The 25374-nt window shown below is 42.6% G+C and overlaps 1 protein-coding gene across 1 annotated transcript; it reads left to right on the top strand.

Annotated features, from left to right (window-relative positions):
• Positions 1–124: 124 nt before the first annotated feature.
• Positions 125–21836, top strand: LOC143989743 (uncharacterized). Its single transcript, XM_077490015.1, has 2 exons — positions 125–324; positions 15599–21836. Exons 1-2 carry the CDS (start codon positions 261–263, stop codon positions 16753–16755), a joined length of 1221 nt encoding a protein of 406 aa, XP_077346141.1. The 5' UTR covers positions 125–260; the 3' UTR covers positions 16756–21836.
• The last annotated feature ends 3538 nt before the right edge of the window (positions 21837–25374 follow it).

The raw sequence follows: 25374 nt of genomic DNA, 5'->3' as shown, positions 1-25374 counted from the left end.
GTCCTCTGTATTCCCGGGATTCCACACAGGAAGATCACACCATCCCCCACTGTTACAAGGTTGGTGGGATGGAGCATCTAGAACATGGACTCCTAGAGATGATGTGTAGATTTTTTATGTGATGTCACAATAATAAATCTTCTATCTTACAGATGATATTCTCTCTCATTTTCTTGGTTTAGAGTGGAGATCCAATCGATATAGAATTTGAGGTGAAATCAGAAGAAGAAGAGAGGTATGTGAGGGATGATCAGCAGTCTATGGAGGAGGATGGAATAACGGGGACATTTATAGAGGAGGACACTCCTACAGAGATCAGCACAGGTGGGTCATTAACACTAAATCCATTCCTCCACCCATACTGCTCACTGATTGGTCCAGAGTAGGGCGGGGGCTGGGTGATATCAGCCTGTAATTCCCTGGTCACTTTCCTGAGCTGTGTTCCCCGTCCTGTATTCCTGGATTTCTCTCCGATAATCTTCCTTCTCTGTGCTGCCGACACAATTTATGTATCTAGACTGGATTTATGGAGATTCTGGGGATCAGCTGGCAGCAAAAGGTTGATTTTCACCATAGATGTTGCTCTACCTAGGCACTTGGGGAATGTGCTTTGGGTCTTCTACCTCATGCCCAGGTATAGCATGATCTCTGACAGAACAATCCCCCCAGGATTACTTGTTGTGTTGTCTGCTGGCTGTGCCGGGTGGAGGGATATATCTGTATAGTCTCAGACCCAAGTCACTGAGTGCAGTCTCAGGAGATGGGAGGCAGCGGTGTGGGACCTCTGCAACTTGTCTCATGTAAACATTTAATCTTCCACTGATTACCAATATTATGTGTCCTGACCCTTACACTGTATAATTTATATTGTACATTACATCCTCCTAACCCCTGCACTATATACTATATGTTGCACATTACATACTCCTGACCCCTGCACTATATACTCCATGGTGTACATGATATACTTTACGGTGTACATTACATATATACTATATGTTGTACATTACATACTACTGACCTCTGCACTATATACTCTATGTTATACCTTACATACCCCTGACCCTTTCACTATATACTCTATGGCAGTGGCGGGTGATGCTCCATTTTTTTCCGGGGGGCGCAAACAAACTGAAAAATGTAACTGTTGGTAATGCAGGCCTGGTCTGTACACCTGCTGTTCCCAGTATTAGAGGTTCCCACCATCCTTGTGCTGAGTTCCCGGGTCTGTACACCCGCTGTGCCCATTATGAGGGGTTCCTACCATCCCTGTGCTGATTTCCCGGGTCTGTGCACCCGCTGTGCCCATTATGAGGGGTTCCTACCATCCCTGTGCTGATTTCCCGGGTCTGTACACCCGCTGTGTCCATTATGAGGGATTCCCACCATCCCTGTGCTGAGTTCCCGGGTCTGTACACCCGCTGTGCCCATTATGAGGGGTTCCCACCATCCCTGTGCTGAGTTCCCGGATCTGTACACCCGCTGTGCCCATTATGAGGGGTTCCCACCATCCCTGTGCTGAGTTCCTGGTTCTGTACACCCGCTGTGCCCATTATGAGGGGTTTATTTTGTTTATTGAAAATCTTACAAACAACAACATATATACAATAAAACCATAATAAATAAATAAAACATATTTACAAAATAATTGAATATGACTATACAAAACAGAAAGAACAAGAACAAAATAAACAGTGCAAACCAAATTGCGCACAATATAATCCCTACGAGAGACCCAGACTAAGGAACATCACTGTCACCATGCATGTAGCCTTTTATCAAAAATATGTTTGATCTAAAAATCTAGGGGAATGAAGCAAGGACAGAAAGAAAGCCGCACACCCCAAGATCAAATGGCAGCAGCTACAGAGTCCTGATATTCCTCCACGCCCTTATCCAGACCTCCTGCTGCCACCTGTTTTTCTCAAGACCCTGAATCTTCCCAACCTCACCCAGCATCACAAGGAGGATTTTACTCAGCAAGGGTACCTGACACTGTGCATTCCACGTGAAATAATGGACTACTAAACTAACAAAAAAAAGTGTTTCCAAATCATAATCCCGACGAGTCTGGAATGCCCCATACACCCACTCTGCATAACTCATATGGGGGAGGAAGGGTATACTCAGAGCCCTCCCCACCCTCTTGTACACCTCTATATTAAAAGGGCACTGAAGTAGAAAGTGATCCATGGACTCCACTCTCAGGCAGCCCCGATCACTCATGGAAAGAAACTTCAAGTTGCCCTTCACATATAGTTTTCCATGAAAGGCAAGCCAAGCCTGATCCCTAAACTTCATTGGGATTCTCTCCAAATGAATCAATCGCAAACCCACCCCCAAAACCAGGCTTGGGCAATCCCTTAAAACCAGTGGCTCACAAAAAGCAGAGCTCATGATCCGTTTCTCAAGAAGTTTCCTTGGAAGAGATCTGACTTCTCCTCCTGTTACTTGCCACTGCAAAGCATTTTCAAACATGGGGCAACATAAGCTTTTCACTGGCCCACCATTTTCACAGTCTCGCAGAAAGGGCTTAAACCAGGACTGGAAAATTCCAACCCACCCAGGCGGTCTCTTTGCCAACATGTTACCAAGATTGTACTTCACAAACATCAGAAAGAAAGACTACAGGGTTGATCATCCCTATACCACCGTCCCGCCTAGGAAGGTAAGTCACATTCCTTTTGACAAGGTTTATTTTGTTCCCCCATAACAGCTGGAAGAAACAACTATAGACCCATTATGAGGGGTTCCCACCATCCCTGTGCTGAGTTCCCAGGTCTGTACACCCGCTGTGCCCATTATGAGGGGTTCCCATTATCCCTGTGCTGAGTTCCCGGGTCTGTACACCTGCTGTGTCCATTATGAGGGGTTCCCACCATCCCTGTGCTGAGTTCCCAGTTCTGTACACCCGCTGTGCCCATTATGAGGGGTTTCCACCATCTCTGTGCTGAATTCCCGGGTCTGTACACCCGCAGTGCTCATTATGAGGGATTCCCACCATCTCTGTGCTGAGTTCCCAGTTCTGTACACCCGCTGTGCCCATTATGAGGGGTTTCCACCATCTCTGTGCTGAATTCCCAGGTCTGTACACCCGCTGTGCTCATTATGAGGGATTCCTACCATCTCTGTGCTGAGTTCCAGGGTCTCCTTTACATGTCCACCACTCTCTGTACGTCACCTCCCTTCCTGCACATGTTACCCCTCTCCCTGTACATACTACCCCCCTCCCTATACATACTACCCCCCTCCCTATACACATTACCTCCCTCCTGTACATATTACTTCCCTTCTCTGTAATTCCCCCCTCCTGTACATGTTACACCCCCCTTCCTGTACATTTGTACAGATGTTGCACTAATTACTGCTCAGCCTGACAGGGGTTAAAGCGGGGTCCACCTATAAAAAATATTAAAAGCCAGCAACTACAAATACTGCAGCTGACTTTTAATAAATGGACACTTACCTGTACCCGGGGTCCAGCGATGTTGGAAGCCGATCAATCGCTCGGCTCTTGGCAGCTGCCGCCGCCATGCTCGGTGAGGGAATCAGGAAGTGAAGCGTTGTGGCTTCACTTTCTGGTTCCCCACTGCGCGTGGGCGAGTCGCGTTGCGCGTCCTAACTGGTCCCGGATATCTCCTGGGACCTGTGTGTTTCTCAGGAGATAGCGGGGTGTACTGGAAGTCTATTCCCGGAAGTGGGTGCAAATACCTGTATCTGCACCCCCCAGGTATCTGCACCCCCCTGAAAAGTGCCAATTGTGGGACCGGAAGGGGGAGGAATCAGATGAGCGGAAGTTCCACTTTTGGGCAGAACTCCGCTTTAAAGCTGATGCTGTCATGCTGGCCTGGGCTGCACACTGAGGACCCTGCATAACAAAGGGCTGCAGTAAATCGGGCTATCTCTCCTTACATTTCAGAGATCCCGGCCGGCCGGGACTAATCTGCCGTCCTGTTATCTTTTTTTTTTTTTCACTTCAGCGAAATTTCCAGAGACTTATTTCAACTTTACAGTTCAATTTTGTCTCTTCTCGTTTTCACATTATAGTGGTTTATTCTCCAATATTTTAATTATTTTATCGAGTAAATTTTTAGTTACATACAAAAAGAGAAAATTTCCCCTATATTCTTTCCACCCCTTGCCCCCTACTCCTCCCTCCCTTGCCCCCCCCCCCTTTCCCTTGTTTGTTTTATTTTAGATCGCTTCTGTTCCTGGCTTACATTCCTCTGCCTTCCATTATGTTCTCTAGGTATTTATCTGAGGATTTGAATCTTTCCCAACTTTCCCAGGTACTGATGTATCCATCCATTTTATTATAATACTCTATTTGGTCAAACCATTCTCTCATACCTGTTTTTTGCTATTTAACCATTTTTTTGGAATCAGCCCTTTCATGCCATTCAAACGTTTTGGAATAATTATTTTCCTATTTTGTTTCTTTGGAGTTTTGGAATCATGGAATAAGCACGTCTGTATGTTGTATTCTAATTTCTCATCAGTTATCTCCTTTATCTCCTTTATGATGCTCACTATTTCTTGCTAATACTCCTTGCTAATACTCCTTTATTTTTGGGCATTCCCACCATATATGTGCCATTGTTGCCCTTTGATTGCAGTTCCTCCAGCATAGTGGTAATCTCTCCGTTTGGTATTTATGGGTTCTCTCTAGGGTCAGGTACCATCTAGCTAAAAGTTTATAATTCGTTTTGATGGTACACATATCCCAAGCGTTGTTGTATACAACTCCTATCATCTTCTCCACTTGATAGTCATCAAATTTTAAGTCCAATTCTTTTTCCCATTGGTTTATATAGGCCAGTCTTTCTTGTCCTTCTAAGCCCTTGTACACACGGTCGGAGAATCTGTCAGAATGAGTCTTATCGGACCGCGTCGTCAGATAATCCCACTGTGTGTGGTATGCATCGGACTGATTCCGTCCGAATCTCCGTCCGATCCAAATTTCCAACATGTTGGAAAGATTTCCCGACCAACTGGGCCGGACGGACCTAATCCGATCATGTGTAGAGCATTTTGATCGGACCAAGTGCCACGCATGCTCAGATCAAATTCCTACATCAAAGCTATTGGCTACTAGCCTGAATGTAGTCCCATCGTAACGAAATTACGTCATCACGTTCTGAAAGATCGGATTTTTCGCCAACTTGGCCCGACCGTGTGTATGCAACAGTTTCGGACTAAATCCGACGGGCAAAATCTGACGGATTTGGTTGGCAAAATCTCCGACCGTGTGTACGTGGGCTAAGTCTGTCAGTGTTCCATACATTTTTGATATTCCATTTTTTTATGGCTTTTGTGTATAGCAGAGTTTTACCAAGAACATCATATCCCCTTCATCCCATATTGGTTGTGGGAGTGTTTTTACAAAGTGTTTTAATTGAAGCAAATTCCATTCACTTATCTTCCATCCTTTAGATTTTTCTAATTCTTGTCCTGTTTTCATCTTGCCCTTTGTGATAAAATCTTTCAGTTTTGGATTTTTTATTTTCTGTGCAGTAAAAATCTCTCTCCCCCGCATAAAAAAATGTGTTCTCGTGAGGGCCATTAAGAGTGAATTGTACTCCCATTTTTCTTTCCGATACACTGTGTCCCAGATTTTAAAAACATTTTTAGTCAAATCATGTGTATTCTGATCTAATACCCTAAATTTTCGTGGTACCCAAATATTTTTGTGTAATGTGCTTCTACTTATTGTGTTTTCTATCTCCTGTTTTTCGCTATTATCATTTGTCCACTCTATCATGCATGCTAAAACTACTACTTTGTAATACCTATTTATATCTGGGGTTGCCAGTCCCCCTTGTTCCCTTTTCCTAGTGATGAGTGTGAATTTTATCCTTGGCTTTTTATTTTGCCAAATATATTTTATCAACATTTTTTATTATCTTGAAAAAACTATAGCTCTATTGAAGCTCTTGGTAACATTTGAAATTTGTACATTATTTTTGGTAATATAACCATTTTGAATGTATTTATTCTTCCTATCCATGATATTGGATGTGAACTCAATTTCTTTAATTCTGCCTTAACCTCGTTTATGAGTGGAATATAATTTGTTAGATAAAGTTTTTCAACCGTTGATGTTAGTTTGATTCCCAAATATTTTAATTCTTTTTTTTACCCACGTAAATGGGAATTCTTTTTGAAGAATCAGAGCTTCACTTTTCCCCTATCCTATGTTTAATATTTCAGTTTTTATTGGATTAATTTTAAAATTAGAGAGTTCCCCATATTTTTTTACTTCATTGATTATACTTGGCAGAGTCACTTTGGGCTTGTCACGTACATTGTCTGCATATGCCTCCTATACCCCTCCTATATCCTGGTTATTCCGTAGTGTAGCCAAAAAACGTTCCATTGATAGAACATATAAGAGAGGCGGGAGTGGCCATTTTTGGCGTATTTCATTGCACATCTCAAACCCAGGCGACAATCTCCCATTAACCTTCACCATACGTTTTTGATCCACTTCATGTATTTTGGTCCTATTCCTAAGTGCCGCAATGTGTCCATCATAAATCCACAGTCTACCCTGTAAAATGCCTTTTCTGCATCTATTGACCGGAGTAGAGCTGGGGATTTCTCTCTGCTTTCTCTTACCTAACATCAGGATTGTTTTCATACTGTTATCCCTCCCTTCTCTGCCCGGGAGAAATCCGGTCTGGTCAGGGTTTATCCAAATAGTATTAATTTTTTTAGTCTAGTGGCCAAAATCTTTGCATAGATTTTTATATTAGCATTTAATAGAGCAATAGGTCTGTAACTCGAACAGTTGGTTTTATCTTCCCCCCCTTTTAAAGCGGGAGTCCGCCGGGACTCCGCGTTTTTTTTTTTAAAAGCCAGCAGCTACAAATACTGCAGCTGCTGACTTTTAAAATAGTGACACTTACCTGTCCAGCGCGCCCGCGATGTCGGCACCCGAAGCCGATCTCTAGATCGTCTTGTCGGGTGCTGCCGCCGCCATTTTGGGTATGGGAATCAGGAAATGGAGCCTTTCGGCTTCATTTCCCGGTTCCCTACTGCGCATGCGCGAATCGCGCTGCGCAATAAGGATGGTCCCCGCTGCCTCTGGGATCTGTGTGTTTCCCAGCAGGCTTGTGGAAAGGGGCGGGCACTTGCGGAAAGGGGCGTAATCTACGCCCCTTTCCGCAGAGAGCTATCCCGGAAGTGGGTGCAGAATACCTGTACTGTACAGGTATCTGCACCCCTCTCCCCCCTGAAAGGTGCCAATTGTGGCGCCGGAGGGGGGGGAGGGTTCCGATGAGCGGAGGTCCACTTTAGGGTGGACCTCCGCTTAAGGTATAATTGTAATGTGTGCCAATAATGATTATTTTCTTATTTCTTCCTCTTCGCCTATACTATTTAAATATTCACATAGCCTAGGGATCAGGTGTTCTTGATTTTTTTTATCTTTGATCGTAAAACCGTCTGGTCCTGGGTTTTTTCCAGATTGGGCTTATTTCATAGCCTGTTTAATCTCTTCTTACGTTATTCTTTTTTCCATTTCTTTTATTTGCTCATGTTGGATTTTTGGTAACTTTGCTTCTTTTAGGTAGCTTTGTATCTTCCCTTTTCTATATCTTCTTGTTGTTGTGACTCCTCCTTTTTTATTGAATTTAGTGCACTATAATACTTTTGAAATGCTATTGCAAAATTATTTACTATTTCTCCTTTTTGATCTTTTCTATAAAATTGAGAGACTTCCTTTTTCTTACCAAGTTTGCGAGATATTTTCCTGGCTTATTACCCCACTTGTATCTCTCCTGATCCGCTCTATTAAAGTTGCATCTCACTTCTTCTTCCATCACATTCTTTAATTGTTCATCACTGGTGCATGATCTGAGGCTGTTATCCCTATTTTGTTTCCAATATTTCCTCCAGAATTCTGTTTTCCACCATGATGTAGTCCAACCTGGAGTATATTCCATGTGCTGCTGAGTAAAATGTATAGTCTTTTATACTTGAGTGTTGTAATCGCCACAGATCTACCAATTGATGTTCCTGCAGATTTTTTTTATTTTCATTGATTGCCTTATTTCCCTATCTATTGCGTCCAAAGTACCGTCTATTTTATGGTCCATAGAGAAATTAAAATCCCCTGCTAGTATTAATTTGCCTTGCTTAAATTCCATTAGGTCTTTCAATATTCTCACCATATATTTTTTAGGATTTTTATTTGGGCAGTAAACATTAGCAAGCGTGTACTTTGTGTTATGTATAGATCCTAAGAGAAAAAAAAAATGTCCTTCTGGGTCCACTTTTCTTTTTTCTATTTCAAACCGAATATTCTTTTCAAAACCTATTGCCACCCCCTTTTGCCCTTCTAATTGGCGAATCTTTGTAGAACCATGATGGTATGTTTCTTGAATAAATTTTAATATTTGAGTCCTGGGTAATATGCGTCTCATGGAGGAATACGATTTCAGCCTTATACCTTTCCAATTCTCATAAAATTATATGTCTCTTCCCTGGTGAGTTTAATCCCCAGACATTGTAGGTCATATTTTTTATACTACTCATATCCTCCATTCCTATTCCATTCCTAGCGCGTTCCCTCAGGCGATACCCCTCCGGCCCCCAAGGGGGGTACGGGCTGGGGTCCTCTGAGGCAACATGCGGGGATATCTTCCATTTTAACAAGGTAAGAGTGGTCCATAAATCTTCCTAAAACAAACCTCATCCCTCCCTTACCTCCCTTTCCCCCCTCCCCTCCAATTCCCATCCCCCTCCCCCTTTGTTGTTGGTATTTTGACCCTATGGTCTTCAGAGCAAAGGATAATTTTCTGCTCTCCTTTATTTGAGGTAGAAATCTATTTGGCGTGTTGGGCCTACTTCTTCTATTTTTCGAGGAAGGTGGCCTCACAGGCCCGCCATGTCCACCCAACCCCTCCCTCCATACTTCCATTATATTCTCTCCTCCCCATCTCAATCCCCCCACTACAACCATCCCACCTCTTCCCCTCCCTACCTGGATTTTATCTTTTATTCTACTTTATTGAGCACTATTGCTGTCATATTTCAGCTTTTGGCAGTTTTTTTTTGGCCCTCCATTTCTTGAGAACAATTGCCATTGTACATCGTCCTGTGTCCTTATTTGTTCTTGTCTGAAGATTGGACCTCTGGGAATTTCTGGTATTGGGATTTCTATTTTTTTACAGAAATCTGGAATCTCTTCAATGAATCTTAATCTAGCACTTATTCCATTTCTCTTAGCAATCAGACAAGCAGGAAAACCCCAATTATACTGTGTTTCCTGATCTTGAAGGATTTTCAATAAAGGTTTTAACGTCCGCCTTCTTAAAGCGGGATTCCACCCTAAAGTGGAACTTCCGCTGATCGGAACCCTCCCCCCCTCCGGTGTCACAATTGGCACCTTTCAGGGGGGAGGGGGGTGCAGATACCTGTCAAAGACAGGTATTTACACCCACTTCCGGTCATAGACTCCCACGGGAGTCTATGCCTCTTCCTGTCCCTGCGCACTGTCTGCTGGGACACACACTGGTCCCAGGGACAGCGTGGACAATTCCTATTGCGCTGTGCGACTCGCGCATGCGCAGTAGGGAACCGGGAAGTGAAGCCGCTTCGCTTCACTTCCTGATTCCCTCACCTAGAATGGTGGCGGCAGCAGCCGAGAGCTGAGCGATCGATCGGTCTCGGCTTCTGGCATCGCTGGACCCTGGGACAGGTGAGTGTCCATTTATTAAAAGTCAGCAGCTGCAGTATTTGTAGCTGCTGGCTTTTTAATTTTTTTTTCCGCAGTGCAGTCCCGCTTTAAGGTTTCTTGTGACAAATCCTGGAACATTTGTATCATTTTTTCTTTATATTCAATTGGTGGTTTCCTCTTCAGGTTCCTCCAAATTAGGTTTTTTTCCTCCCACCTTTTAAAATGGACAATTACATCTCTTGGTTTTTCCATAGGGAGCCCAGATGGTCTTCTTAATCTATGTATTCTTTCAAATTCTATTATATTGGTTTCATCTTTTCCCAATATTGGATTAAATATCTTCTTATTTCTGGTAGATTTTCTTCCTGCGCAGATTTGGAAAGACCTCGGATTCTCTGATTTTTTTCTTCATTCCCTGTTTTCTTGATCTTCAATTCTATACATTTGTTCCTGTTGTTCCTTTTTTATTAAGTTTATTTCTCCTCTCAGCTCCTTTATGATTTTTATGTGGGAATCAGCCGTTGTCTCTGCTTCTTCTTCTATTCTTGAGCGCATATGACCCAAGTCATTATGGATTGTTGTCATTTCTGCTTTTAGAGAATTTTCTAGGGCCGCAAACATTTTTTCCATGTCCAATTTTGTTGGTAATTGAGCTGTAGATTCATCTTCATTCCCTCCAGTAGCTCCTTCTCCATCCACTTCCAAGTCATGGTCTATTCTAGACTCTGAGAGTAGACTACTTTCCACTGTTGTCTTATTCTGGCCCTTTTTCTCCTTTTTTTCCTTCTTTTCTTTAATTTCGGTCTGCCGACCTTTTACACTCTGTTGTCTTTCTCCCTCCCCTTCCCCTTGTGTTAGATATCTATTCATTGAGCCAGGGCTAGGGCTAGGACCTAAACTAGGCGGCGGTGATTTAACAACAGCTCCTCTGCCTTTTGTCACTTTTCCCCTCATTCTAAAAGAAAAACCCCAACAAAGAGTGCAGTGCAGTTAGGCAAAGCAAGACAAGAACAGGACAATGAAGACTGTTAATCTGTTGGTCCTTTCTACCTAGTTATTTCGAAACTTATGAGATTTATGAGATTTTTAATTCTTTAAAGTGGAATCCTCCAGATATAGCAGTCTATTCCCTTTCACACTTTAAACCAGAAGTTTGCCCAAGGAACGAGCTATCTGTATCATTCAGATGTACCAAGTGTTTGTGCAATTTGTTTCCTTACACTTCCAACCTATTAATCGATCGTTCCAGCGATCCATTCAAACTCTACTAGATGCCTTTTAGTTTACACAGTCCTTTAAGCAGTCAATGGATTTGGTTTCATACTCTCAAAAAGATGCTTTTTAGTTTACACAGTCCTCTAAGCTGTCAGTGGATTTTGTTTCATACACACAAAAAAAAAGGGGGAACCCCAAACGGGGAGTGAGGTAGAATTTGGGCAGAGCAGAGCCGACCAAGTGTTTGTGTTCTTACCTTACACCGCCAACCTTAAATTGATTGCACAGTGATCAGTTCCTGCTCCACTAAATGCCTTTTAATTTACACAGTCCTTTAAGCAGTCAATGGGTTATGTTCCATATTCCCTCCCAAAAAAGGATCCCTATAAATAATTCAAATTATAGCTTCACCTTCTTCCATAATAATAGTATTTAGCATTTTTAGCATGTCCTTACTCTTTCTTTTAACACTTTTCCCCCGAAGCTCAATTGCAAGTAGAAAAAAAGAATTTTACTTATCTGCAGGCAGCCATGTAAGGAGAACACATCCACCTGCTACAATTTTATCCAGCCCGCAGTCTCAGCCAGTGCCGCCCTCCCATCCAGATCTCTTCGGCTCTTCTTGGGTCTCACCGGATCTCCTCGGCTCTTGGGTATCTCCGGAGCTATCCGGCTCCACTTGGGTCCGCTCTGTCGACTCTCTCTTTGTAGTCCTCCTTCGGCTTCCTCCGGCACCCAAGAACTGCCAACAGGTCACGGCAGGTCGGCCGCAGGGAGATTTCCCGAAGGGACCACTCGGCTCTCCACGCTTAGAGCGCTTCAAGCGACTTCTCACCTCCTCGACCCCAATGGGGTGATCCTCAACAGATGCGGGTGCTGGAAGGGTGGTGCGCTGTGTTCCGAGCAATGTATGGGGGTATGGAATCAGAGACAGCACTCATTTATTTTCATCCCTGGAGGGAGGGGAGAGGTCCTGGACTCCTCATGGTGTACAGCCTGTTGGCGGCATTGTCAGACTCCTCCCTCCAATCTGTCCCAACCTGTTATCTAGTCCCATAACAGAGTAGTAGAGAAACTTGGAGTTTTTCCAGAAATAGGTCTGTTGCTTACCTGCACACAGTCACAGCACCAGAGACAGAGCGGCTGCAAGTTCAGGGATACTGAAGAAAAAAAAACACCGCTCAGGCACTTCCGGTTTATCACTGGCACAGAGAAGCTGGAAGTGACACCGCACCTCAGAGGGAAATAAAAAACAAGGCTACCATATTAACAGGAGGAAGTACAGGTGCATTGGATTGCGCCACAAGACAGGTCAAAAGCACGCAAATGAAGCACCTCGTCTGCAATCACGTGATTGCAAAGATGTCACAATTCCTATAGTGCACTGTGTCCGGCGCTCAACTTAAAGGACATTTTTTTATTTTTAAAGGGCCCTTTTTAAAAATAAAAATAAATATTGGAGGGGGGCGCCCTATGGACGGACCGCTACTGCTCTATGGTGTACATTACATAAGCCTAACCTCTGCACTATATACTCTATGGTGTACATTACATACTCCTGACCCTTGCACTATATACTCTGTTGTACATTACATACTCCTGACCCCTGCACTATAAACGCTGTTGTACATTATATACTCCTAACCCCTGCACTATATACTCTGTTGTACATTACATCATTCTGATACTATACAGTCCTATCTGTTGTATCTTATACGATATGTTGTACATTACATAGTCCTGACTTTTGCTCTCTCCCCTCTACCCACTGCAATATATACACATAATATGTATTCTTTTTTGTTACACCCATTTCCTACCAGCTGAACATTTTACATCTGATGATTTGATTGGAGCACAAACGTTTACATGTTGATAATAATGTGATAACATCCTCAAACTTTGGAACCTTAAACAGAAAGTGATAATGAGGGAGGAGTCTATAACCCAATGATGGAGGTCTTCAGGATCAGTCCAGTCTTCATCTTGGTTGTTCTCCCCCCATCCTCACTCTCTGGCCTCTGGTGGGGCTCAGCCCTGCTGTTATTCACTCCTAATAAAGACAGTTCTCGTTGTTTCCTCACTCTATGGCTAAGGTCCATAAAGAAATGAACTGGAAGGAGATCAGAGATGTAGGGCTGAAACAGCTAATCAATTATGAAAATAGTTGTCAACTATTTTCAGAATTGATTAGCTAGTCAATTAATTGGCCTGCATACAGAATGCATTATTTCTTTATATATCAGAAAATACAGCTCAGTACACCATCCATACATGTCAGTAAATGCCTGAGAACTTGAATGTGTGAGGAGCAATGCCTCAGGGGACATGTAGTCCTGGGCAAGAGAAGGAAGCAAGTGATTCTAAAGAAAAAAGTATGTATAAGGGCACTCTGAGTAACAGACCAAGCAGATATCAGTCTATGTAGAGATAGAAGAGGATCTTCATGCATTTCCAGCACCACTTGAAGAAATAATCAACCTCTGGAAGTAAAAGAAAAGAAGGCGCCTCTAAGTGCAGGAGTAAAACTTTATATTCCCAAAAGGGTTAAAAACACTTCCAAAAGGGTGGATGGGTAGGAGTACATCCATATTAGTAATATGGCAGAATATTCTGAAGTGGCCGACAGATGGAAGCCACAAGTCTCCTGGATACTGGGAAGACAGCTAGGCTGTCTGAGACAGCATGGAAGCCGAATCCAGGAAGTGACCTCAACAGGAAGGATGCAGCAACCAGCGTGGACAGCAAGCCGGAAGTGATGTCATCAACATGCAACTTGTTTTAGGAACAGCCAATTGGTTCCTTCTTCAAGCAATAACTAAAGGTTACTAGAAGCAGAGATTCTTATGGTCTATAGGCGGACATGAGCAGGACAAAGGGAAGCACTGAGCTTATAAAATAACATAATAAATATAAAAACAGCATACTGGGGACACAAAAAGGAAAAACAGAAGATTGACATAAAGGGCAAACTGATGCAAAGATATGATGCAAAAACAGCAAGAGTGATGTGCAACGCAATTATCTAATATCACTGCATGCAGATTGTACATAGCAGCTTGATGGCATGTCACTCGCTGTGTATGTATACATCAAGGTATATATACTGTAATTTCTATAAGGGAACTCTATACTATACTTTGCGGCTTCCTATAGGAGAACTCTATACTATACTTTGTAGCTTCCTATATGAGAACTCTATACTATACGTTATACCTTCCTATAGGGGAACTCTATACTATGCTTTGCGGCTTCCTATAGGGGAATGTTATACTTTACTTTGCAACTTCAGATAGGAGCACTCTGGCAGGAGGAGTCAAAACTGTGAGAGGAGGGGTCCAGAAGAGGAGAATCAGTGCTGCTCTGTGCAAAACCATTACACAGAGCAGGTAAGTATGACAAGTTTGTTTAAAAAAGTAATCCAACATTTACAATGATTTTAAGGGCTCTGTGCAGGGAAGATCAGCATCTGACCCCAGAGGTGAAGGCTGATAGACTGGAGGTAATAGAAGACATCACTGTTACATAAAGAAAAAGTTTTTACTAGTATTGTGCATTATATATAAAATTGTTATATCCATGAAAAAGTCTCAGTTTTCAGTACTACTTTTATGTAAAAAAATGTTCCCCTCTAACCTCCATATATCTTCATGTGTGACTCACAGGTAAAATCAATATATATCTAAGAGCCCTTTCACACTGGGGTGGTAAAGCACCGCTATTTTTAGCTTTATAGCACCTTAATGTGAAAGGTTTCTTACTTCTGGGTATATATATATTTTATATATATTAGATTACTTTCAGTATATCACAGTATAAATGAATCCCTTATAGTAGTGATGATGTGCTGTTTTTGTACTATAAAGGACTTTTTTTTAACTCCATCATAACAGATGATTAAAAAAACTCATGCTGTTGCTACTAAATGTCCTACACTGGCCATACATGGATCGATTTTTGGATGAGAATTTTCACACAAATATTTGTATAAAAATTATTTGTACATTCGATGAATGGACGAGTGTAGTTCGAAATTTCCACTTGCTTTTACGTTCAATTTTAAAATGAATGTAACTTCTAAGTAAAAACCACAGACACAATGTGAAAATTTGTTGGATGGAGACGTTTTCTGCGATTTGACCCACTAATGGTTAGAAAATTGAATGAATGTTTTTTTGAAAGACAAATTAGTTTGTGTACGGCCAGCATAAGTGGCATCAGGTGCAGGGAGCTTGTACCCACCTACCTGTCTATGACAAGGGAGTCTGTCATCCATCATATTATATTACACTCCTGTCTGATCCTCTGCAAAACAGATTGATTCTGATATGTAGCAGATTCTCCCTCTAATAATACATCTATCTGTCTGTTATTCTCAGAGTGGATTAAATATCCAACTATATATCTGGATATTTATATTTACCGCTGTATATAGATATTTAAGAATATTAAATAAATTATACACCAACCTTTTTTGAGGTTTTTATCCAATTAGTTGATTATTCAAAACAATAATCAGCCAACTAATCAGTTCTGAAAATTATTATTAGTTGCCGCCCTACAGAGGACCCATTTACTAGTTACCTTGAGGGGGGGAATTGTAAGATCCTCAGAGAAAAAGCTGCCTGATGTGGGCAGAGTCCTGGTTTAGGGGAACCAATCAGCTCATGTCTAGTAATAATCTTTTTATTTCTATTTTAGTAGATGGACGGGAGATGAGGAAAACCTCAGAGGATTGTCTCACTTTGTCTCCAGACTGTAAAGTAGAAGATGAGGACATCGCACAGTATAGTCCAGGAGAAAACCTGACTACCTCAAATGTCCATCTGGCACCACACAGTGTAGATGGACCATCGTATTCCTCTTATCCTGAGGAACCTCAGACCGCGAGGGGCGGTGCCGTCCTTCCAACAGAGAAGAGCTTTTCCTGTACTGAGTGCGGGAAGTGTTTCCGCTCTAAATCTGGTTTTAATAGGCATAAAAGAACTCACACAGGAGAGAAGCCGCTTTCCTGTCCTGAGTGCGGGAAGTGTTTCCATTCTAAATACTATCTTAATAGGCATAAAAGATCTCACACAGGAGAGAAGCCGTATTCCTGTCCTGAGTGCGGGAAATGTTTCTTAGTGAAGTCCAATCTTTACACACATCAGAGATCTCACACGGGGGAGAAACCATATACCTGTTCTGAGTGCAGGAAATGTTTTTCAATGAAGTCCAGTCTTTACACACATCAGAGATCTCACACAGGGGAGAGACCATATTCCTGTTCTGAGTGCGGGAAATGTTTTTCATTGACGTCCCAGCTTCACACACATCAGAGATCTCACACAGGGGAGAAGCCGTATTCCTGTTCTGAGTGCAGGAAATGTTTTTCTGTGAAGTCCCAGCTTCACACACATCAGAGATCTCACACGGGGGTGAAGCCGTATTCCTGTCCTGAGTGTGGGAAATGTTTTTCACAGAAGCCCCATCTTTACAGACATCAGAGATCTCACACAGGGGAGAAGCCGTATTCCTGTTCTGAGTGCGGGAAATGTTTTTCAGTGAAGTTCAGTCTTTACACACATCAGAGATCTCACACAGGACAGAAGCCGTATTCATGTCCTGAGTGTGGGAAAAGTTTTTCAGTGAAGTCTAGTCTTTCCACACATCAGAGATCTCACACGGGGGAGAAGCCGTATTCCTGTCCTGAGTGTGGGAAATGTTTTTCAGATAAGTCCAGTCTTTATTCACATCAGAGATCTCACACGGGGGAGAAGCCGCATTCCTGTCCTGAGTGCAGGAAATGTTTTTCAGTGAAGTCCAATCTTTACAGACATCAGAGATCTCACAGCAGAGAAGCCATATTCCTGTCCTGAGTGAGGGAATTGGAATTGAAGTCCTGTCTTCCTGTACATCAGTGCGGGAAATATCTTCTATATGAATGTTGCTGGACATCACAGCTCTCATGTGGGGAAGAAGCACACCCTGATATACACCTCAGATATACTCCATGGCTGATCGTCATCATGTAAGAAACAGTTCCAGGGGTGTGGACATTTTTTGAAAAAACTACTTGCCCAAGGGACTAAATTAAGGTCCCAATCTCCTCGTCCCTTATGGCAATCTCCTTGTCACTTATGACAATATCCTTGTTCCTTATCTACCAGAGAGCTCAGCAGCGGTGTGGGAGTTTATTGAAAACTACAAGCCGACATTGGCAAAGGACAGAACTCTGAATGAATGGCACAGCCGTGCTCTTTTCATAAAGTGACAGCCGGTACAGGAAACTTCTCCCCGCACTGCTGTCCCACAGAGGACTCAGATCACTGAGCTGCTGCAGGAACATGTAACATCTTCCCGAAGGTAAACTTATCCTTTAACGCTTTCACTGCCAGAGATGGTTTTGTAGGGGTCCCCCCCACATGCTTAACACCTTCAATACCGGCCACTTTCACCCCCTTCCTGCCCAGGCCAGTTTTCAGCTTTCACACTCTTACACTTTGAATGACAATTGCGTGGTCATCTAACACTGTACCCATATGACATTTTTATAATTTTTCCCACAAATAGAGCTTACTTTTGTTGGTATTTGATCACCTCTGGTGTTCTTTTATTTTTGTGCTACAAATTTAAAAAAAATGATGGGCACTGATTGGCATACATGGTGGGAACAGGTGGCCATCACTGGTGATCACCTCTGATTTGCCTGTATTGATAATCAGTGCTGATTATCAGTGCAGATGCCCCCTGTCAGGAGATCCGCTGATTAGCTCTCCTCTGTCACCTTGTCAGCATGAATAAAGGAAAGTCGATAACCGGTATTTCCTGGTTACGATGTGATTAGCTTTGAATGGACACGGCTGATCACATGGTCATCAGCCTACAAACCTACATTATAGGCTCTTTTCCGAGATTGGAGATGTGGTGTGTCAAAGCAACACACCACAAGACCGATCGCCACACACCCGAGCGTCTTATCCTTCTGGATTTCATATGATGTCCACTCAGGATAATGGAACCCCTGCCTGGCCGTCATTCTGCTATAGGCTGGGCAGGAAGGGGTTAAAAATCATTTTAGGCCTGAAGAGTATATAAAACCCCCAAAATATGATTTCTTTTTTGAAAGCAGACACCCTAGAGAATAAAATAGTGGTAGTTCCAATTTTTTATGTCACACAACATTACCGCAAAAGTCTAGGAAACACTATTTTTTTTGTAAAAAAACACAATAAAGTTAATTTCAGTGGCATAAAAACAATAAATTACCCAACGTGGGTAAAATATAAAAGCCGAGGTTGCCCCGAGTAAATAGATACCCAACATGTCAAACCTTAAATTTGTGTGTGCCTGTGAAATGGTGACTAATTTCAGTACTCTATATTTTCTATAGGTGATGCTCTAAAAGCCCGCTATAGGTCATCAGTTTAGTGTTACGGAGGAGGTCTGGTGATAGAATTATCGCTATCATTCAGGTGTGCACGGCGATATGTAACATGTATTACAATCAAAGTTTTCAGGGTGTAGGCGCCCCAATGTGTGCGTTTATGTTTGTACATGCGTATGTGTGGGGGGGAGGCTCAGCTTTCTATTGGGGGTTATGTGCCTAGGTTTAAATTAAATTTTGTAAAATTTAAAAAAGTATTTTTCATCACATAGAGCAGCCTTTTTCAACCAGGGTGCCTTGAGGTTTCTTCAGGGGTGCCTTGGCAAAATGCCAAACAATTGCCCCAAAATTGTATACAAGACGGAGGGTGGATGAAGCCTTTTAGTTACACAAAGCCTCAGGTTTTCATTGTACACCATTACAACCTTCTAGCTGCCAACCTCCTAATGACCAATGACATCATGAGTTGATAGGGAAGATGTCAGTTGCCTGAATATCTTCCTTGTGTGACCCTCCCCCGCCGCTCTCCATCAGCTTTGGGGTCTCATTAGCTGAGCAATGGAGAAAAACTGAGGGAGAAGAGAAACATTGGAATACTAGTCAGTACCAGTTTACAGAAGTGTATTTGCTTTGGAAGAATAAATCACTCATAAAGTTGGGTGTCCTACATGTGTGGATGTTGTTGCATTATGTAGAACTATTAGAATTGTTTTTACATTTTAGATTGGGATGCCTCAAGACTCCATCATTTTAAAGGGTGCCTTAACTGAAAAAAAGGTTTAGAAACACTGACATGGAGGACCAAAAGTCCCCTATGTGATGATTCTTTGGTGAAAGGTTCTCTTTAATGAGACATCCAGGGTCTAAAATACCCTCCAATGTCCCCTCTGTGCTCCAGTGAATGTAATGGAATACAGATCACACTGCATTATATTCTTTCCCATGGTGAGGAAACTGTCACCAGGGACCTGGACGGGATGTCATACATGTCTCTTACGGGTCAGGAATAAGAAGTGAAGAGGGGATGTGTGTCCTCTCTCCTCCCTCCCTCTACCCATCATCACCCGCTATGCTGGTCCCGGGTCCACAGATGGGTAAGAGGAGGTCGGGATACATAGCGGGTGTGTGTCTGGGTGGGGGCACATTACCGGGGGGTGGAAACATTCACTCAGCCACCTGAATGCTTCCATGCGACACGTAAACCTCATTGCTTGCCCACAGCAGGGCTAAATGTTAAAAAAAATTACCTGTCCGGCCCTCAGAACTGCATGCCTCGGGTGTCAGGCGATAGAAATTGTACATCCATGAGTTCATAAGGAGATCAGAGATCACCAAAGACATGGATGAAGTGTTGTACCGTGTTGGCCATTGATAGCAGGAGAAAAATAAAAATGGAGTCATTACCTTTCATTGGCTGAGTACATTTTGTGGTGTAAGATTTCACAAACACTTAGGCCGCGTACACACGGGCGGATTGTCTGCCCAACTAAGTTCGTCAGACAATCCGACAGACAGTCCGTTCAACTTTTGAATGAACGGACTTGACCACACACGATGAGCAGACAGTCCGCTGAAAGCTTGCGCGATGACGTGTACAGCACGTACGATGGGACTAGAAATACGACGTCCAATACACTGCAATGCAACCTTCGGCGTGTAAATACTTTCTGAGCATGCGCCATACTTAGTCCGTCCAACTTGCCTACACACGAGCGGACTGTCCGCTGAAACCAAGTTTGGACGGACAAAATTACGGAAATTCCGAAAGACTTAGTCCGTCAGACTGTCCGCTGAAAAAGTCCGCTGAAGCCCAAACACGGTTCAGCGGACTAAGTTGGGCAGACAATCCGCCCGTGTGTACGTGGCCTTAGAGTTCTGTTTTTTTTTTTTAGTTGAACAAATGTGAGCAGCATTCACCCAGCTGTGATGAATATTGGATGTATTTTATTTCATACACTGATTTCCTTGGCTCCATCTAGTGGCCATAATGCGGTATTGTGCTATTTTTACTAATGGCGGTATGTCAGGAAAAATACCCCATTATGGTCACTAGATGGAGCGGACAATCATAGGAAATCACTTTGCTTCATTATGTCCAGAATATGTAATGGCTGGATGAGTAATTTTCACATTCATCCCATGAATTTTCTATAAGTAGACCCTTAATTTCCTTCATCAGACATGTCTTCATACTAATATCTGAGATCATACTTATACACTTATAATTACCAAAACTTCACACAGACCCCCCAAGGTTCTTCTATGTATTTGGGGGACCTTTGGAGGGCCTGTGTGGAAAAAGGAAAAGGACCTCATCCTCATAACCCAGGCCTGGTTTATGGGGGGGTTGGTGGGCAGGGGGCTTATCAGAATTTGGAATTGCCCAGATACCCCCACATGAATGAGTTTGGGAAACATAGTACATAGCACCTCTACTCATTCACAGAAAATAAAAGCACTCAATGTCCTTTATTGAGAGAAAGAAAAAGTCTCTCGTAAATCCATCATCAATGCCAACTCCCACTGACACCCCAATACCCCCCAATGACCCGTCGCACAGGAGCGACTGATAGTGTCCTGAGCTGTCATCAACTATATAAAAGAAGGGGTGGGGATAGTGGTGACATCATTGCCCAGATATGGTCATATTCAGACAATGACGTCATGATCTATGCCCCACCCATTTGCCTACGTGGCCATGTAAGGGAATGGGTGGGGTGAAGTCAGTGGTTGCTAAGGACACAGCTGTTTCAGGCAGCTGTTGCTTAACTAGAAACCAGGGACAGCCAGAAGCCATCACATTTGTCTGCACCAAATGCCATAAACGTTGGATGTTCAGAAGAATGTGGGAGGAGCCAGTGTTCATCCAATCGTCTGTTCAGACATGGAGCTCCTCCCTAATGAAGATTATTGTCAGTGTGTGGAAGTGATTGTATCTGGCAGACAGGGATCTGTATGTGTGTATGTGTATCACTGCCAGAACATCACTAACATCACACACTTCAGCCAATCTGCCCTAAATCAAGACAGGGCGGGGCAGTGGAACAAGTCATCGCACCAGGATTCTAGATTTAAGGATAGCTTGGGGGATCCTCTGAAGTGTGTGGGGATCACTTGTCTGTGCCACACTCCTTAGATTGTATCAGATTGTATGAAAGATTTGTATGTGCCTGTGTGTGTCCAGCCAGATAAATGTGGGAGAGTCTCCCCCCAGTGGTGGTCAGCAGTATTGCAGGCTGTGATAACGGCATCATAGTTAGTTATATCTCTCCCCTCATTCTTCCTCCACCAATCAAGGATCTCACTCCAATTGGCAAATCACCATGGGCATGATTTCCTTGTCATCCATTGTTGGTGTCAGTGCGAGACAAAACAAAACATTGTTGGTGTCAATGTGATCAAATAAGCCCCATTGTTGTCAGTGAGATAAAATAAGTAAACAACATCATTGTTGTCATTGAGATAAATAATATATAACATGCTCCACAATGCAGACCAGTCCCATAAGATAATGTCCTTCATTCAAAACATTATAATGCTCCTTCAATGTCCAATAAATCGATGTTTCCTCCACCACTGTGATGTGATTTATCTCTTCCTTCCTCTTCTATCAGACTCGAGGACACATGCACACACCCAGTGATAATATGTGATCTCCTTATGCATGGACCTCAATACAGATCAAGGTCACAACCCACCTGAGGCCTCCTGAGGAATTTCTGGTACAGGAGGGAAACACACAGGATTTGTAGCCGCTCTGTAGGTATGAGATCCCTGGCTGTATTAATCACTATGACCCATGTTTATTCATCCTGAGGTACTCTATGTTATATTACCAAAAGTATTGGGACACCTTCCTATAAACACAGATGAACTTTAATGGCATCCCAGGCTTGGTCGGTAGGGTTCCATATTGAGTTGGCCCACCCATTGCCGCTATAACAGCTTCAACTGTTCTGAGAAGACTGTCCACAAGATTTAGGAGGGGGTCTATGGGAATGTTTGACCATTCTTCCAGAAGAACATTTGTGAGGTCAGGCACTGATGTTGGACAAGAAGGCCTGGGACATAGTCTTGGCTCTAATTCATCTCAAAAGTTTTCTATCAGGTTTAGGTCAGGACTCTGTGCAGGCCAGTCAAGTTCTTCCACCCCAAACTAGCTCATCCATGTCTTTATGGACCTTGCTTTGTGCATCCCCAAACTGTTCCCACAAAGTTGGGAGCATGAAATTGTCCGAAATATCTTGCTATGCTGATGCCTTAAGAGTTCCCTTCACATGAACTAAGGGGCCAAGCCCAACCCCTGAAAGACAACCCCACACCATAATCCCCCCTCCACCAAATGATTTGTACCAGTGCACAAAGCAAGGTCTGTAAAGAAATGGATGAGCAATTTTAGGGGGGAGGGACTTGACTGGCCTGCACAGAGTCCTGACCTCAACCCGATAGAACACCTTTGGGATGAATTAGAGTGGAGAATGCAAGACAGGCATTCTCATCCAACATCAGTGCCAGACCTCACAAATGCGCTTCTGGAAGAATGGTGATATATACCCATAGACACACATCTAAACCTTGTAGACAGCCTTCCCAAAAGAGATGAAGCTGTTTTAGCTACAAAGGGTGGGCCAACTCAATATTGAACTCTACAGACTAAGACTGGGAATTAAAGTTAATGTGCGTGTAAAGGCAGGCGTCCCAATACTTTTGATAATTAAGGATGAGCCAAACAACCCCAGTACCAGAACTTGCGAACAGGCAAAAGATTTGTTCAAACACATGAACACTGTTAAAGTCTATGGAACACAAGAATGAAAAACCAAATGTTAATTTTAAAGGCTTCTATGAAAGTTATTGTCATAAAAAGTGTTTGGGGACCGGATCCTGTTCCAGGGGTCATTTTTTTAATGCTTAAAGTGAAACAATAAAAGTGTAATATTCCTTTAAATTTTGTACCTGGGGGTGTCTATAGTATGCCTGTAAAGTGGCACATTTTTCCCATGTTTAGAACAATACCACAGCAAAATTACATTTCTAAAGGAAAAGAAGTAATTTAAAACTGATCGCAGCTGAAATTTATTGTCGGGTCTCGGCCATATAGATGAAAAGACCCATTGAGTCTGGTATGAATATTAAGGGAAACCCAGAACCAAAAATAAACAAAAAAATTGCGTGGGGGTCTCCACAAAATCCATACCAGACCGAGCACACAACTTGACAGGCCACATGAAAGGAGAGGGGATGAGAGAGCTCCCCCCTTCTGAAGCCTACCAGGCCACGTGCCCTCAACATGGGGAGGGTGCTTTGCCATACCTCCCAAAGTATCTTGTCCCCATGCTGATGGGGACAAGGGTCTCATCCCCACAAACCTTGCCTGGTGGTTGTGGGGGGGTCTCCGGGCAGAATCTGGAAGCCCCTTTTAACAAGGGGACCCCCAGATCCCGGCCTCCTCCTATGTGAATTGGTAACAGGCACATTGTACCCCTACCATTTCACAAAAAAAAGTGTCAAAAATCGTAAAAATGACAGGAGACATTTTGGGACAAGTCCTTTATTAAAAAATAAAAATGTCCCACGATGTATATCCATCTCACACCACCCGATAAACATGGCGTCAGAGGAAGGTGGGGTCACCCGTTTACATCACTGAATGGCCCTGCCCTGCTATATAACAGCTGCAGCTTTTTTTAATTCTTTTTTTCAGCTTGTCGGGCGGCGTGAGATGGATCTACATTGCGGGACATTTTTATTTTTTAATAAAGGACTTGTCCCAAAGTGTCTCTTGTCTACTATACCCCAAAATACATTCTGTTGCTTCTCCCGAGTACAGGGATACCACATGTGTGAGACTTTTTGGGGGCCTAGCCGCGTACAGGACCCCAAAAAACAATCACCATATTCAGTATTTCTAAAGGCCTAAAATGGTGATTTCACTTCCTCACTACCTATCACAGCTTCGGAGGTCATAAAATGTCCAGATAGCACAAAATCCCGCCAAATTCCCCCATTTTGGAAAGTAGACACCCCAAGGTATTTGCTAAGAGGCATGGTGAGGATTTTGCAGATCTCATTTGTTTTTGAAAATGAAGAAAGAAAAGGAATTATTTTTTTTTTTTCAATTTTCAAAACTTTGTGACAAAAAGCGAGATCTGCAAAATACTCATCATGAATCTCATCAAATACCTTGGGGTGTCTACTTTCCAAAATGGGGGAATTAGGGCGTTATGGTGCTATCTTGACATTTTATAAAGATTAATTACCTCAGTAGTGGGATTTTAAAGGCAATATAAGAAAACAAAATGTTTTATGTAAAAGTAAATTATTTTTTGATACAAAAAAAGAGAAAGATAAATTGTACAGTTTATACAGACAATCCATACAATAATTATATTTTTTTTACATGTAGTAGACCATAGAAGAGCAGCAATTTCCAACTACAAATCAATAAAGAGGCACAGGATAAATCATGACTCTGCAAGGTAAGTCGTTTAAAAAATTCCAACGCGTTTCGAATAGTGCAAGTGCAATAGTCCTCAGGGAAGCCACACTCTGAAAACACAAATTATGAAATAAATACAAAGATCGAACAAACATATTTGTTTAAGCATATGGATATATAAATAGGCATATGTAAAAACACCCTTACAAAAATACTCACAAATCCACCTATTGATCCAGGACATGGACATTCCCCACCCTGGGCAAAGAATATATAAACTTTTCCTCAAGGAAATCACTCTGAAAACACAAAATATGAAATAAATACAAAAATCAAACAAACATATTTGTTTAAGCATGTGGAGATATATAGGCATATGTAAAAACGCCCTTACAAAAATATTCACAAATCCACCTATTGATCCAGGACATGGACATTCCCCACCCGGGCAAAGAACGACTCAGCAAGGTAATAGTCAATTTCACAGCAAAATGGGGCCCAAGAGTAAAAAAATTCTACAAGGATGTATCAACATGCTCCATCACATGCAATTCACCACCCGCCAGATAAAAACACATATCTGGGCAGGAAGGGGTGTAAGGGACCTAAAAATATATATATAAAAATATAATTAGTTTGGTAAAGGATCAATCATATATATGAACAAAAATA

The sequence above is a fragment of the Lithobates pipiens genome, unplaced genomic scaffold (genome assembly GCF_037356315.1).
Source record: "Lithobates pipiens isolate NorthernLeopardFrog02 unplaced genomic scaffold, aLitPip1_a1.2 Scaffold_18, whole genome shotgun sequence".
Taxonomy (NCBI): domain Eukaryota; kingdom Metazoa; phylum Chordata; class Amphibia; order Anura; family Ranidae; genus Lithobates; species Lithobates pipiens.
This window is presented reverse-complemented; position numbering and strand designations above follow the sequence as displayed.